At 42.8% G+C, this 16,415-nt stretch overlaps 1 protein-coding gene across 1 annotated transcript in view; it reads right to left on the reverse strand.

The window, feature by feature from the left end:
- Positions 1-16,415, reverse strand: part of LOC142802918 (uncharacterized) — a 33,040-nt gene that overhangs the window by 2,281 nt on the left and 14,344 nt on the right. The window contains exons 5-7 of the mRNA XM_075888002.1: positions 14,457-14,636; positions 12,473-12,638; positions 1,879-1,971 (exon numbers count right to left, since the gene is read on the reverse strand). Of these exons, the coding sequence (XP_075744117.1) occupies positions 1,879-1,971; positions 12,473-12,638; positions 14,457-14,636 (439 nt within the window). The remainder of the gene's footprint in view (positions 1-1,878; positions 1,972-12,472; positions 12,639-14,456; positions 14,637-16,415) is intronic.

Raw genomic sequence — 16,415 nt, forward strand, 5'->3', positions numbered from 1 at the left:
ACGGGCCTTAATGATCTGATGAATAATCGAAATTATGTATATAACGAATACCAGACGCCAAAGGCAATTACGCGAAACAGCCCTCCAGATTATATAGTGTCGTTTATCAATTATGCGAACTCCGCAATTTCTAATGTCACCATTTAGCCGATTACACAAAGTGATGTCTGCAGAACGAACATAATCTCTCGGGTCTTGCTTCCGCTTGAGAAAAATACATGGGATGTTGTTATGAACGATCAATGCAAACACAGGAATGGGTTCCACCTACCACGCTGAACGTCCTTAGCGAGGAGAGAGAGAGAGATAAAGATGCAAGGAAAGGCAGGGAGGTTAACCAGACGCACATCTGGTTTGCTACCCTGCATACACAGGAATGGGTTCCACCTACCACGCTGAACGTCCTTAGCAAGGAAGTTTACACATATGCTATGACAAATATATAAAATTATATTGTATTACGCAATATGCATCGATATCACAGAGCCTTCACGATTGCACTTTACCATGTGTGTTCCTTCAGGTTGGCTTCCTTCACTAAGCCAGTTTGGTCGCACGATGAAGAAGCAGCACATAAAGTGAAAACAAAAATGTCCTTGAATTTTACTGTTAGAACGACGTACGCTGTTTTCGTCGGTCTGTCTTGCCTTTTATAGAAAGAACGCAACGAGAAAATATGGACCCAAGCGCATAAGTATAGACTCACTGAGGCGGCTAAAATAAGGACATGATATGGGAGAAAGTAGCACATATTACTGATAGTTGATTACATAATACACAAATCAGGGGTGCAATTGAACTGAAAGGTCTAAAGTTCACCAACAAAGAGGATGTTGCGCTAATGCAATATGTCCATTTGAACGCAGGGAGACTTTGACGTTAACGTAATCAGGCTTGTTCTTAGGTAGCTTTTTCAGCATCTGCGGCAAACTCAACAATTTTTATACGTCGCTTCAATCATCGGTCGAATGGGGATGTGGGATTCTTGCAAATAAAATAACAGGACGACGGGGCGGGAACGGGGGAGTAATTGTTTCGCACACGAAGGCTGCACAACCACACCCTTGGGGAAAAGGCACCAGATAAATAGAGAAACAAGGAGTCGGCAGAGTACAAAGTAGCCTTGAGGGAGCACACTTTTCGCCGTCCTAGAGGAAGTCAAAGGTTGCGGCTGCAGGTGGCCGGCAATGTGCGAAGTGCTATCTACGCTTCTGACACGAAAATTTTACACATGCACAGGCAGATATTCAAGCAACATTTTGTATTATTCCATTCCTCTTGCGTAAATTATCCATATAGACCTACTTTGACCAATTCGTATACGGACATGTCAGGCGTTTACTATTCACAGAAATTTACACGTGATATTTTGGACCTTAGTTTTATCCCTAAAACACGCATATACGTGTGCGTCAATGTAGCTTGAGGTTGTTATCCTATCATAGTAAAGTAAACTTGTATGCTAAAGCTTTCCACCACACTCTGAGAACTTGAGCATAACACATACCACCACAAATAAAGGGTAGATTGTGTTAAAACCCATTACGTGAAGAATAAGCAGCTTCGGACACTGATTCAAAACGACAGCTTTTAATACATTATATACATTTCGAGAGAAAACACTAGTAAAACATTGCAAATATGTTGATGGTATAGTAAATTGGACAGGTAATACATTCTTGCTACCTATTTTTAGGTGTAGACTTGATATTTTCATTGCAGCTTTTGAGTCACGTGCTCTCGCAGTTCGTGATACTGTATCGAGAAATTTCTGAAATCTCGGCGTATATCTGTAATCATTCATTCACACTTTTTTCGTTTAGCTCTGCATACTGCTGCCAAAGGCCATTGACTGTATAGAACAAAACGTACGCGTACCTTTAGTTATGTATGGAGCAGTGTTTTTGTAGAGGTCGCCGATGGGAATGTAAGTGGCAAAAACAAAGTCCTTGACCTGGTTAATCGCGTAAACTGCAAAATAAATTGGACACGATTAGTGAATAAAGTAAACATATCCGATCATTCATATATTTACAAAATGACTTCGGCTTCGCTCTCTGGAAGATCACATGCCACTTCAATCATTTGCAAACCTTAAGGAGGCTATTCGTCCTTAGGAGTGACATTTCGACATCGTCAAGTATATATATATATATATATATATATATATATATATATATATATATATATATATATATATATATGTATGTATGTATTTATATATGTATTTATATATTTATTTGTAGAGTCAAGTAGATTCTCAGATCCTACAACCTATGGCCACTCAACCACCATGCCTGCCATATATAAATAGATATATATATATATATCCAGCAAGTGTCTTCTGTGAATCCAGTGATGAATAGAAATTGGCTTGAGCGGACAAACGTGCGAAAACTTTTATTGCTCCTACGTTTCGGCCGGGGTCCGGCCTTCGTCAGGGAAGGCCGGACCCCGGCCGAAACGTAGGAGCAATAAATGTTTTCGCACGTTTCCTGACGAAGGCCGGACCCCGGCCGAAACGTGGGAGCAATAAAAGTTTTCGCACGTTTGTCCGCTCAAGCCAATTTCTATATATATATATATATATATATATATATATATATATATATATATATATATAATGAGATCAAACAGACAGTAATGCCAAGAAATGTACAGGGGAAGTTATTAGAACCAATGGAATGTAAATAGGAAGAAAAAAAAGTGGATGAAAAAATAACCAGCCTGCTCACGGCTGGTTATCTTTCCATCCACTTTTCTTTCTTATTATTCGATGATTCTAATAACTTCCCCTGTACATTTCTAAGCATTACTGTCTGTTAGATCTCATTATTATTGTGTTAAAACACGAAAAAAACAAGCACCTAGGTATACACTTCTTTCCCATATATATATATATATATATATATATATACTTACTCGTCAGAGTAAATACATATATATATTTTCTCTAAAGAAGGCTGTGCCATGGACGAAACGTTAGTAAATACAATATCCTTTTTCAAATGTGCTAACTGCAAGTTCATTTAATGCGTATATATGTATATATATATATATATATGTAAATGAGATGTAACTGACAATAATGCCAAGGAATGTGTAGGGGAACTTATTAGAACAAATGGAATGTGAATAAGAAGAAAGAAAAGTGGGTGTAAAAATAACCAGCCGTGAGCAGGAATCGAACCTACGACCTTCAGATAACGCGTTCGATGCTCTAACCACTGAGCTATCACAGCGGCCTAATACGTCATATAGGCAGTGCGTTCACCGCGTTGCCTCGTGGCAAATCAAATTAAAAAGCTTTTATGAATAGATGGAAGAGTGACTGCTGTTAAAAACTAAATTGTTATTATTGTTACATAATATTGCTTATGTGGTCTCGAATTCGCCTAGACTTGAAGAAGGAACGACAGAAACTGATACGCAAGAAGCCAATCAATGAGCTAGCACTGAGAGGAAAAGTACAGGAATTCAGAGTGTCGCTGCAGAACAGGTACTCGGCTCTTAGTGAGGAAACCAACCTTAGCGTAGATACAATGAATGATAATCTGACGAGTATCATTACGGAGTGTGCAGGGGAAGTTGGAGGCAGGGTAGTTATACAGGACACTGGCAAGCTTTCCCAGGAAACAAAGAACCTAATCAAGAAGCGTCAAATCATGAAAGTGTCAAGTAAAACAGACAAAATAAAACTGGCAGAGCTTTTGAAGTTGAATAATAGACGTAAAGTATGCGATGTAAGAAGGTATAACATGGAGAGAATTGAACACGCTCTGAAAAACGGAAGAAGCGTCAAAGCAGTGAAGAGGAAACTTGGGATAGGCAAAAGTCGGATGTATGCACTAAAGGACAAAGAAGGCAAAATAACTACCAATATGGATAGGATAGTTAAAATAGCGGAGGAGTTTTACAGAGATCTGTACCGTAGCCGAGACAACCACGACCTCAATACTATAAGAACTAGCAGTAACCCAGATGACACCCCACCAGTAATGATAGAAGAAGTGAGAAAAGCTTTGGAGAGCATGCAAAGAGGCAAAGCTGCTGGTGAGGATCAGGTAACATCAGATCTGCTGAAAGATGGAGGACAGATTGTGTTAGAAAAACAAGCCACCCTGTTTACGAGGTGTCTCCTGACGGGAAGGGTACCAGAGTCTTGGAAGAACGCTAACATCATCTTAATACAAAAGAAAGGAGATGACAAGGACTTGAAGAATTATAGGCCAATCAGCTTGCTCTCTGTAGTATACAAGCTATTTACAAAGGTAATTGCTAACAGAGTAAAGAAAACATTAGAATTCAATCAACCAAAGGAACAAGCAGGATTTCGAACAGGCTACTCAACAATTGACCACATTCATGCTATCAATCACGTAATAGAGAAATGCTCAGAGTATAACCAACCACTATACATAGCCTTCATAGATTACGAGAAGGCGTTTGATTCAGTAGAAATATCAGCCGTCATGCAGACACTGCGGAATCAGGGCGTAGATGAAGTATATATAAACATTCTGGAAGAAATCTACAGGGGATCAACTGCTACCATAGTGCTTCATAAAGAAAGCAACATAATACCAATCAAGAAGGGTGCAAGGCAGGGGGACACAATCTCCCCAATGCTTATTACCGCATGCTTACAGGAGGTTTTCAGAAGCCTAGAATGGGAACAGTTAGGAATAAGAGTTAATGGAGAATACCTTAGTAACCTGCGCTTCGCCGATGACATTGCATTGCTGAGTAACTCAGGGGACGAATTGCAACTCATGATTACGGAGTTAGACAAGGAGAGCAGAAAGGTGGGTCTTAAAATTAATCTGCAGAAAACGAAAGTAATGTACAACAACCTCGGAAAGGAGCAGCGCTTCGAGATAGGTAATAGTGCACTTGAAGTTGTAAAAGACTATGTCTACTTAGGGCAGGTAATAACCGCTGAGCCTAACCACGAGATTGAAGTAACTAGAAGAATAAGAATGGGGTGGAGCACATTCGGCAAGCACTCTCAAATTATGACAGGTAGATTGCCACTATCCCTCAAGAGGAAAGTATATAACAGCTGTATCTTGCCGGTACTTAGCTACGGAGCAGAAACCTGGAGACTTACAAAGAGGATTCAGCTTAAATTGAGGACGACGCAGCGAGCAATGGAAAGAAAAATGGTAGGTGTAACCTGAAAAGACAAGAAGAGAGCAGAGTGGATTAGGGGACAAACGGGGGTTAAGGATATCATATAGTTGAAATAAAGAAGAGGAAATGGACATGGGCCGGGCATGTAGCGCGTAGACAGGATAACCGCTGGTCATTAAGGGTAAGTAACTGGATTCCCAGAGAAGGGAAGCGGGTTAGGGGGAGACAGAAGGTTAGGTGGGCAGATGAGATTAAGAAGTTTGCGGGTATAAATTGGCAGCAGCAAGCACAGGACCGGGTTAACTGGCGGAACATGGGAGAGGCCTTTGTCCTGCAGTGGACGTAGTTAGGCTGATAATGATGATGATGATGAATATTGCTTACTGTCGAATATTCGCGAAGTCTCCTTGACGGAAGTACCAAAGAAGCATCTAAAGACGCTCCTTTATGGTCCCCAGTGTCAGCTGTGGAACTTCACCCCACACACTCAGATTCTCGAAGGGATTGGCTGATACAACTTCTCGGAGGGGGCGGATGCGTTCGAGCAGCAAGACGTGCTTTAAATCAGCTCCGGACAGTGCCTTCTTTTCGTGTGACTACAGCACTCAAGTCGCTCACCTGATATGTTCAGCGCTTACTATATGTGAGCGTTTCACCACCGTTGCGGAAATTCTTCAGTACGAACATCTTCTGGATTGCAACAACATTAGAAAATCTGTTCTCGGCAACCGCACCAACGCAATGGGTTCCACCTCACCAGAGGCAGCCCTGCCAACAACAGCATCCAGACGTGACAGCCATGAATGTGCAAAAGGAAGGCGAAGACAGTAAGCCAGCCCAACCAACCAACCCAACCCAGATGAATAAATAGCAATGGCACCCACTGCGGGGTGCGGCGTCATCTCGCAAGCCTACTGGAAGAAATCTCCGGAGAAGGTGCTAAAAGACCTTCAGAACCGTAACTCAGACGCTGAGGACCCTCTCCATATTGACCACCTTTGCGTACGAACCAGTACTGCACATTATACACTACATGAATGTAGTGTATAAGTGCACCAAGTACAAGGGAAGCCCAGATGCATGCACAAACTGTCGCCGACTGGGCCTTGGATATGACATGCCTAAGAGGCCACCCCCAGTATGGTCTTTGCTCACGATGCAGAGACAAGCATGATGGGCAGGATGTCCCCTCCTGTATTCTCTCTGGAAACCAGTACCTCGCAGGCACTCGATCGTGCAAGACGAGAAAACCTACCAGAAAACGACGCAGCCCACTGCCTCAAAAGACAACGTTCCCTACCATACATAATTTTCCTCTACTCGACAACACCCACCCATCTACGTCTGCGTGGTCCTCTGGAGCCGTCGGAGCGGGCGGCACGACCTCTGAGAACACGGAACTGCAGGTTCTCAGGGAAGAGGTGAAGCAGTTCATGGCAGCCTTGTCTACATCCACCCCAACTCTCTCTCTCTGATTTCACCGCCCCAATCTTCACCCACCCAATCTCACCAACCTCCTCAGAAAAAAAGGAGGCGTGATGAAAGCCTAGCCAAACCCATAGACTTTGAAGCAAATTTGCAGAATCTTGATGAAAACTTAGAAGACAGGTTCACAGAGCGCATCATGGCGCAAGTCACTGCACAGTGTCAAATTACGATAGAAGCTACCATTACCCGTATTATGAATAATGTCCTATCGAGCATCATGACCAAAGTGGAAGAGCGTTTAGCTCATCTTGCATCTGGACTCTTAGCAGCCTCTACTCCTACAGCCCCACTTTCGAAATTCCTGCTTCGCCCTTCCGCATTAAATTATGGTCCTCCGACGGACCGTAGTTCGTTACAAATCATCCAATGCAACTGGGGGGGCTTTCGGCGAAAGCGTGACACTCTGCAGCAAATTATTATCAATTCTTTGTTACCACCGGATATTTTGGCATTTCAAGATACGAATGTTTGCAGGCAACTTCCAGGCTATGCTGTTAATCCATGGAACTAAACAGAAGTTCCTCGCGTGATTACATACGTCAGCCACTCTTTAACTTACGTGCAGCATGACATCACTTCCCCTATGGCTCACATCTTCTTTGAAACTTCATCTCCCAGCCCTGTACAGTCCCTCCTTTTTGTTCTGAACTGCTATCTTCTTCCCCGACAGTCGGTTCAAGTACTTCCTCCTCTTCTCAAATCAACTGCACAATATATAGCAACGATTCCCCTACTCATAATGGGTAACTTTGATTGCTCTCACGTGGACTGGGACTATCGGCCCAACAACCGCAGGGGCACACTCTTATGCAACGAAGCGTTGATGCTCTATAATGATTTCAGCCTGCCTACTCAGATTGGTAATCGTGTCACAGCTGATAATACTCCAGACCTCACGCTTGGCAGAAATATCACCGACATGCAATGAGAATGAACGGAAATCACGTTGGTCAGTGACCACCATCTAATTATCATTGCAGTGAATTATCAACAACCGTTACTTAAGTTTACCATTGGGCGAGTTAAGTGGGACAAGCTCTACAAATTCAGGCAACGGCGGCCAACACAGGCCTCTTCGACTTTGACTGCTGGGTTATGCAGTTACAGGAGGACATTTGCCAAAATACCCAAACGATAGATACAACCCAAATCTCCGTTATCGACAGTATAAGAGCGCACATCTCCTGGAAGCTCATGTTAACATTACGCAAAGACGGAAAACTCAAAAACACTACCGGGAACTAAGAATTCAACCCGAAGCGCTTCAAGTGCGAATAGAACAGCACAGCACAACCCATTGCAAACCTAACTGGGCTCAGATTTGTGAGAATCTCCCGGAATCCTCGCCACAGCCTGATCTTGAAATCTGTTGAACCACATGCTAGACCCCACACAATCTAAAAAAGAGACGCGTCTTAGCATTCGCCGCCTCACTCATAACCTTCGGCAGGACAGCGATGCCTTCCTTACACAGGTGATTGCACCTAAACTACACCTGGTCGTCCTACCAAACACCCCGAGTATACTGGCACACCCGAAACCCATCCTAATGCCCTTATTAGAAAGTAAGAATTTCACGCAGATTACTAAAATACGTAATACAGTACCCAGCGAAGATCTTATTACTAACGCTGCCATCCGAAATTTTGATGATGCTTCCATGTCTGATCTAGTGAACTACTTTATTGAACGTTGGGCAGCTGGTATCTTCCCTGCCTCCTGGAAACACGCGAAAATTATATTTATCCCTAAACCTCACAAACCCATCACATTTGAAAATATTCGTGCCATTTCATTACCATTTTGTCTAGCCTTACTAATTTCTAGGCTGACGATGCACATGGATAAAAATCAACTTCTCCCCCACGGTATGTAAAGATGCCATGCGCATCTTTTTGCGCAGGATGGCCTGCTCAAAATTACTCATGACATGCTTGACGATACCATTCCCCACCTTACTAAAGCTATCCTCGTGGCAGACCTGACTAAGGCATTTAATAGAATTTGACACGATGACATCTTAAGGCAACTGCAGGCACCACAAGTAGGCCTCAAAACTTAACACTATGTTTGCACCCTTCCCTCTGGGTGCACTGCCTTCTTGCACATTGATAACTTTAGCATGGCCTTCAATACGCTCGGTGAGGTCAGATCTCCTCAAATCGCAGTTCTCTTCCCCTTTCTCATTAATATTCTCATTTCCTTTCCCCGTAAAATAAATCTCATCTAACACCTGAAGCATACCTTGTACGCGGGTGATATAACGACTTAGACTACGTATGACTCTGACGGGCAAATAGAACAAACTCTTCAATTAGCAGCGGACACCGTCTCAGCTCACGCTTCATCTATTGGGCTCAAATGCTCCCCCTCTAAATCCGCGCTCCTTCTTATGAGACCAAACTCGGCCTCTAACTCGCCCATCAAAATCACATTAGGAAGAACCGCTATTTTCCTCACGCCCACACTGCGTATTCTTGGCCTTCACTTGCAGGATTCCGGACAGAATGACCACGTCCTTGAAACACTCAAGGCTTTTACGCGATCGTGATTGTACCTTTTACACTGCATATCTTCTATGCACAAGGGTTTAGATGAACCGGACAACATGAAAGTTGGACATACTTTAACACTTAGCCGCAATCTATACGCCACCCCATATCTTAAGCTGAACCGCACAGAAACTGAACGCGTGGAAGCCTTGATCCGCCTCAAAACTAAGGCAGCCCTGAACCTTTTTCGTAGCACAGCACTGCTAAACTTTTTCAGCTGGGCATGCACAGCACCCTTTCTGAGCTAGTTGAGGCACATCTTCAAGCACAGTATTTAAGAATTTCTGCTAGCGCCACTGGCCGCAATATTCTCGCCTCCCTTCACATAAACATACGCTCTAATCAACTAACCTGCCTGGCCATTCCAAGACACATTCATGCCTCTGTAATAGTCAAACCCTTGCCTCACAATGTCCACCCTCAACTGCACATCGCTCGCCACGTAGCTCGTGTAAAAGCCCTTCACAAGTGTTTCGCCCAAGCTTGGGGTGACATTTGAGTAGACGCCGCTTGTACAGCAGAGGAAGCTGTGGCAAATGCCTACAACCCTACGCCAACACAACTCCTCATTCATCGTCTGCTCTCAGGCTCTAGAAAAGACCGCCATCGTCTTAGCCCTTGCGCAATATGATGCAAAGTACTTCTTTACTCATTTAAAAACTGCTCTGTACAACTACGCCACAGGCAGAATACACCTCTCGGACTGGTTGTCGTTGAACACCCCCACGCCAAATTTACCGAAAATAGTAGAGCTCCCGAGGATACCGGCTCATTAAGAGAACCCCGGAAATGAGGCTGCCAGTAAATGAGCCCGAGCGTTGATTTGCCAGGCTCATTACAGTCTAGATTCAGGCTTCTCGAAGGAGTGGCCGCACACTTTCGCAGAGCTCACGCAAATACCTCGTTTCAACCGTTGGATCTACCCTCCTCCAAAACCCTCTCTTACACACTCCCAACAAGTCCTATGGAGACATCTCCAGACTCGCATTTTTTCTTAGCTTCAGCTGCTGTACCACTACTGTGGCACCTCTCCGGATGGTTTCCTCTGTGGTGAACCTCACGACACCCTTTCCCACATACTATTGAGCTGCCCTGCTCATTCTCCCTCACAGACAGACAGCCTGCCATCTCAAGCTGGGAGGACTGGGAGGTCCTGCTTTCGTCGGGGACCCGGCATTGCAACTTGCTGCGGTGACTAGGGCAGCCGATGTTATCGCGGCGAGAAGCATGACCGTGTAGACGTAGTGCGGGACGGCGCGGTTTTTCAACGGGAGGGGGGGAGGGGTCCAAGCACATTTGCTAATAAAGATTTCTTGTCTGTCTGTGTCAGAGGAGGCACAGATCCTTCTGTGTCTTGAAGTGCCGTCGGTGCTTGCTGTTTGCCAAACAACAACTGCGTTTCCCAAGCAGTGAAGCAGCGCAGACTTACGTGCCAGGAGGCTGTCATTTTGGTCGTTTCTCTTCGCGTCACGTGATCCTTCGCTCACAAGGACAAAGGTGCAATTTTAAATGCGAAGTATTTCTTAGTGAACTTCGGTGACCTTGAGCATATCTATCTATCTATCTATCTATCTATCTATCTATCTATCTATCTATCTATCTATCTATCTATCTATCAGCTCCCTACGACATTTAGCGCTCCTGGCCGTTTAGGTAATGCAATTCATACAAACCTTGTATGGCATAACATGACTGTATCAAGAACATATTGGACTAGTCATAACAAGGAAATCATGACATGTATGCCATAAAAGTCATGATTTACATTTAATGTTCCTGTTGCTCTTGCGGTGTTTTTCACATCGCATGTTGCAAAACCGATGTTGTATGACACGATTGCATGGCGAGCACAAGGACAGACCCTAACATGAAAATCATGACATGCGCGTCAGGTAACAACATGACTACATGCCACGCTCATGATGCGCTGGCGGCCGTTTCACTAGCGTCACTAATGCAAAATTTGATATTAGAGTACTTGAATGGATGACAAAGGTATGTGACTGGTGCAAACATGATAATCATGAGATGCGTGTCATGTAACAACGTGACTACATGCTACGCTCATGATGCGCTCGCGGCCGTTACGCTAGCTTCACATATACCTAGCTCGGCAATACGCGACGCGAACGTATGACATAGGTAAATGACACATTCAAACATGATAATCACATCATTACATGACACATGCGTGTCATGTAACAACATGACTACATGCCACAGTGATGATTCGCTCGCGGCCGTTTCGCTAGCTTCACATTTACCAAACGTGATACCAATGAATGACGAATGTATGTAACTGGTGCAAACATAATAATCATGAGATGCGTGTCATGTGAGAGCATGACCACATGCCACAGTCAAGGTGCCAATACATTTCGACTTGACGTGGTGCGCGTGCTCGCCGGCGTTCATTTTGTCGCGTCACGCCTGCGTTGCCCCGCTAGGTGCCGGTCACTGTGCCCAGTGTCACTGTGCCCAGCGTCACTGCGCCCAGCGTGCGCGCGCGTCAATGCTACATTGGAGAATTTGGTCCCTTCATAATGCGCTCGCGGCCGTTTTGCTAGCTCCACTTATACCAAATTTGGTGTTACACGAAGTAAATGGATGGCAAAATACATGGCTAGTGCAATGCATCATAATCCTGAGACGCGTGTCATGTAAGCACATGACAACATACCACGCTCATAGCGTGGCACACGAGCCCTTCACTAGCTCCACATATACTAAATTTAGTATCGCGTGATGCAAATAGATGACGAAGATAAAGGAAACATCGAAACATGATAATCATGACACGGAAGTCATGTACGGCATCATTTACCTCCACCTCGTAACGTGGTGCTGGCTTTAAAGTGACATATCAACCTTCCTCATTCGTTCTTCGCATATCATGGATTCCCACTGTACGCGGGATTGGCCAATTTTGGGATGTGTATAAAAGCATTCCTTAGGATTTTAACATCATTCGCCGCATGTTTAACCTTGTTTCAAAGCCTTCGTTATAAGGGGAATGTGGTCCATTCCCTGCACATATATCTGTGTCACTGTCAGTGTTTTCTGTGTGTGTTTCAATCATTGCTTACTCCTGTAAGAGACTTGGTCAGGTTACTAAGAAATTTAGCCTTTGCGTAAAAACGTTATTAAAATTGTGACCGATTGAACACAAAAATAAAAAAACAAATATGCATCAGTAAAAATTTCTAAAAGCCTGAGCTTGTCTACAGCACACTTTTTGACTTGTGTCTGCTATGCCATTCTTTATAAAAAAATAAAAAATAAAACAGGAGGCTTCTTACATTCATACTCGTAGTCAATGATGGCATATGCCGTCGAGATATCATGATACCACTCGTTCCTGGGGCTGAACCAGCGCAGTAGTTGTGCGTAGTATCGTAGGTTATAGTGCTCCTTAAAACTACGGCGATGATGCATCCAAAACTTTTCTTGTACACTGACAGAAAACTGCAACCATATAAAGAAAGCAACATATTAGAAGTGACAAGACACTTGGCTTACCTATAATAAAGCGGAACTGAGATATTTGACAAATGAAGTCGAATGGGCAAACTGCAAAAACCAAGGTATTGCGTGTCGCCAAGCGTTAATAATTGGAATTGTATTGAGATGTTTCTTGGATTGTTTGTTTTGTATATGAGAACAAGCCGTATTTAGGTATATTCTCTGCAAGAAGTGCGACATAAAGGGCGCTGTCGCTTCTAAGTTATGATTATATCTACGTAGTCGAGACAACTGCGTAATCTAGTTCGAAAACGCATGAATATTCTCGAGCAGGTCCTTTAGGCCAAATAAAATTGGTTTGGAAGTTATATAATTTCTGATACATCCCGCTTCTACTACGTCAAATTTATTTTCGTATGAAGGCACCCAGTCACGGAAATCTAAGGCCGATCGATATGTTTTCTACACTTTACACATGTTTTCTTTTTTATTTTGAGCATCAGCCTGAAAACAATGTTTGACTGACTGTAGCTTTCACTTTCACGCTGCCAATTATATCCTTTAATTTTCACTTTTTGTACTTGACACACAGTGCCTAGCGCGCCTTGCAACCTGGCGAAACCTTCCGTTAGGAATGTTACCTACAGATGCACCTCGGCGATGGTTTCCAGAAAATTTTTACAAGCTCTGGTTTGCCTAAAATATTTCACGTTTAATGTTTGAGATGACATGAGCACCTGGACAACACCATGGTGATTCTCTGGCATATATCCGATTGCGTTGTAGACTAATTGTGCAGCGAAATTACTTTGTGAACGTGACATAATGCATTAACAGCTGTCAGTAGTCAGTGGCCGTGGCACAAGAGGTCACCGTTTCACTTCTGTCGCCTGACGAGGCTTGTCAGTTATTTACAAAATGGACACTGTTTAGCAAGGCATCACACTGAGTGGCAGCAACAGACAATCACGCTGTCGTGTTCGCAGCATGGCTAGCCGTTTCTTTTGTATATGGAAGCACGTCCGCTTCGTTTTAGTGTAAGCATGTCTGTTTCACTATACAACTAAAATCAAGATGTCAAATTCAAGTATGTAAAAAAAAACTGAAATAGCCCCAAACATTTTTTAATTCACACGCTATTTCCTTAGATAAGGTGATTTCGACAAAACGTTTTTTATTAATAAATCGAGAAAAATAAGTAAAAGTAGCACAAAAAACAAAAGGTAGAAGTTAAGTGCGACAATACTGTACAACATGGGGTCTTTTTCTTACCTGAATGCGCAAAAAAAAATTTGACAAACTTTTTTTCGCCCCCTCAGTCAACATGAACTACCAACTCGCGTAGCAGTTCCTGCTTTTCAAGATAGGGTCACAACGGCATGTGAGACAGGTAGTATATAGCACGTGTCAATACGCTGGGAGCCTTTCTGCTCATAATCTTTAACCCTACTTCCGAGTAAAGATTTTCTGTGGTATGTGACAGCTTGATTGATATGTGGTGTTTAACGTCCCAAAGGTATGTGACATCTTTAACATAGTAAATATACAGGTGAGTTAGTACCTATATATGCTCCATTGCAATTGCTTTTTTTATGTTTACGTTTGAAACACATAGACAAATATTCTAAAACTTGCGTATACTGGCTGTATTATACTTGAGGTAAAGAACGTCATAATTTATCACCAGCGCATGTCGCTGGGTAAAAATTTCTGATTGTCCATTTCTTTTCAATAGATCCTAAGGTGATAGGTATGGCGCACAGAAAGAACACACTGTCATGTGCGTTTTGCGTGTAAACTGGAAAAAAAAAATTAGCTCACCTCAACCCGTCTCTTTCTATTATAAAATATCTTATCTTTCAGTTCAAATTCAAACACAGCAGAGACTCCCAAGTCGAGAGAGCAGCGCACAATGAGATCAACAGGGTTCAACAACGACAGTTTGGTTCCGTTGCTCAAGTCGAGGTCCAGGGATTTCATCCATGTGACGAGTTCTGCAGTCTGACAAGGATACGCGGGAAAACAATATGCTCAGGAGGTGAACATTAGATGACACAGCAATGTGTTACATGGAGTCACTATAAAGTTGACAAACAAAATAATTGCACCAAAATGAGATAAAATACTTGTTGCGCACAGGAACTATATTTTTAATAATGCGATGGCGTTTAAGAGCTCTTGTCACGAAAGATGCGTGGTGTCTGCATTGTTGCATATAAGCAGACAAACTCGATCTTTTACGAGAGAAAGAAATTCATTCAGGCTCATAAATTTATGCACACAATCGCTCAGAAATTCATATATAAGTAAATGAGTAATAGAAGACTTGTTCTCAAGCAGGAATCAAATCTAGTTAGTCCGCACATGAGGTGTTTTTTCACAAAACGAGGACAGGACTTCTATCGCGAAAAAAATTATATGCTGATATCAGACGTCCCGAGAAGAGTTTTTTACAAGGCCAGTCAAGAGGCCCCAACTTTTTTTACACCCCCCAGAGAAGCTCAGCGATTCGTGAAGTAGGCCGTGGCGATCACGCTTTCACTATAGTACATCGCTGTGTGCCGGGCAGAGCCTCCTTTTTTAAAAACGATTCCCGTGCTTCTTTCTTGGTCCTGACAAATCCTCCTTTAACGTGCAGTGACGCTAAGTCGCCGATGGGTGACTTCACGTAGCATGCAGCTCTTTGGTTGGTTTAAAGCAATCACGATAACGGGCCTTCCCCTCCCTGTAAGGGAGAGGAGTTTCGAGGCCGCGCGAGAAGTTGAAACAGGCTGAAACCGATGTTATATTTCTTCTAACTTCTTCAATATAGCAAGCATTCACGAAATTCTTGCGGCAGGCATTTCGTAAAGAAATATTATATTAGTACGATAAGTTTATTTCCCATATTGGGGAAATACAGATGGAGGAAATGTAGAAAAAAACTGTTTACGGACAGCTTGACTAGCCTACAGCCCTTTGTATTTGAAAATAAGGCAATATTATACAGAAACATATTACACCCCACACAAACACACATAATATATATATATATATATATATATATATATATATATATATATATATATATATATATATATATATATATATATATATATATATATAAACTTCGGCATTACGCATAATTATACGAAAACAAAGCTGCACAAACACGCTTATGTACAAACAGGGGCATACTAATACTAGAGCTTTAACATATTTCAACACATACTTTCAGCTTAAATGGTAACAAAATCAAAGACGTGTCAACATTGCACATGAATATATGCTCAAACCACATACATCCTTTTAGTTCTTTGAAGGAGGCCGTAATAAGATCAAACTACATCGATTTATCGCTGTTTAGTAGTGTAGGTACACATACTCCCTCTTTCATCAAATTGGAGACCGGAGGGTCGTTTACTAGCCCTTAAAAGACATATCTGTGCGTGTATAATGACCGAAAGGCTCAATATCAGCAGGCCTCACATCATGCGCGGTACGCATGGGGTGTAGAAGTAAAGTTTACATAATGACAAGCGCACACGTAATTAATCGTTATCAGATGCAGCAACGTTATCAACAAAGTATGCAGATGCTGATACCACTCATGTAAAATGTACCAACCAGCATTACGGACTCGTAGTTCTGGTTCGCTTCTTCGCAATATGGCGAAATGATGTCAGTGGCCTGACGGAATCCTTTTTGTCCAGGGATAAATAACGTTAAAGGGCAACTCACCAGGTTTGACAATTTTGAGCTGACAAACGCAATGCGTAGACGAGGCGTTCATGATCACGT

Source organism: Rhipicephalus microplus, chromosome 3, assembly GCF_043290135.1.
Source record: "Rhipicephalus microplus isolate Deutch F79 chromosome 3, USDA_Rmic, whole genome shotgun sequence".
NCBI classification, from domain to species: domain Eukaryota; kingdom Metazoa; phylum Arthropoda; class Arachnida; order Ixodida; family Ixodidae; genus Rhipicephalus; species Rhipicephalus microplus.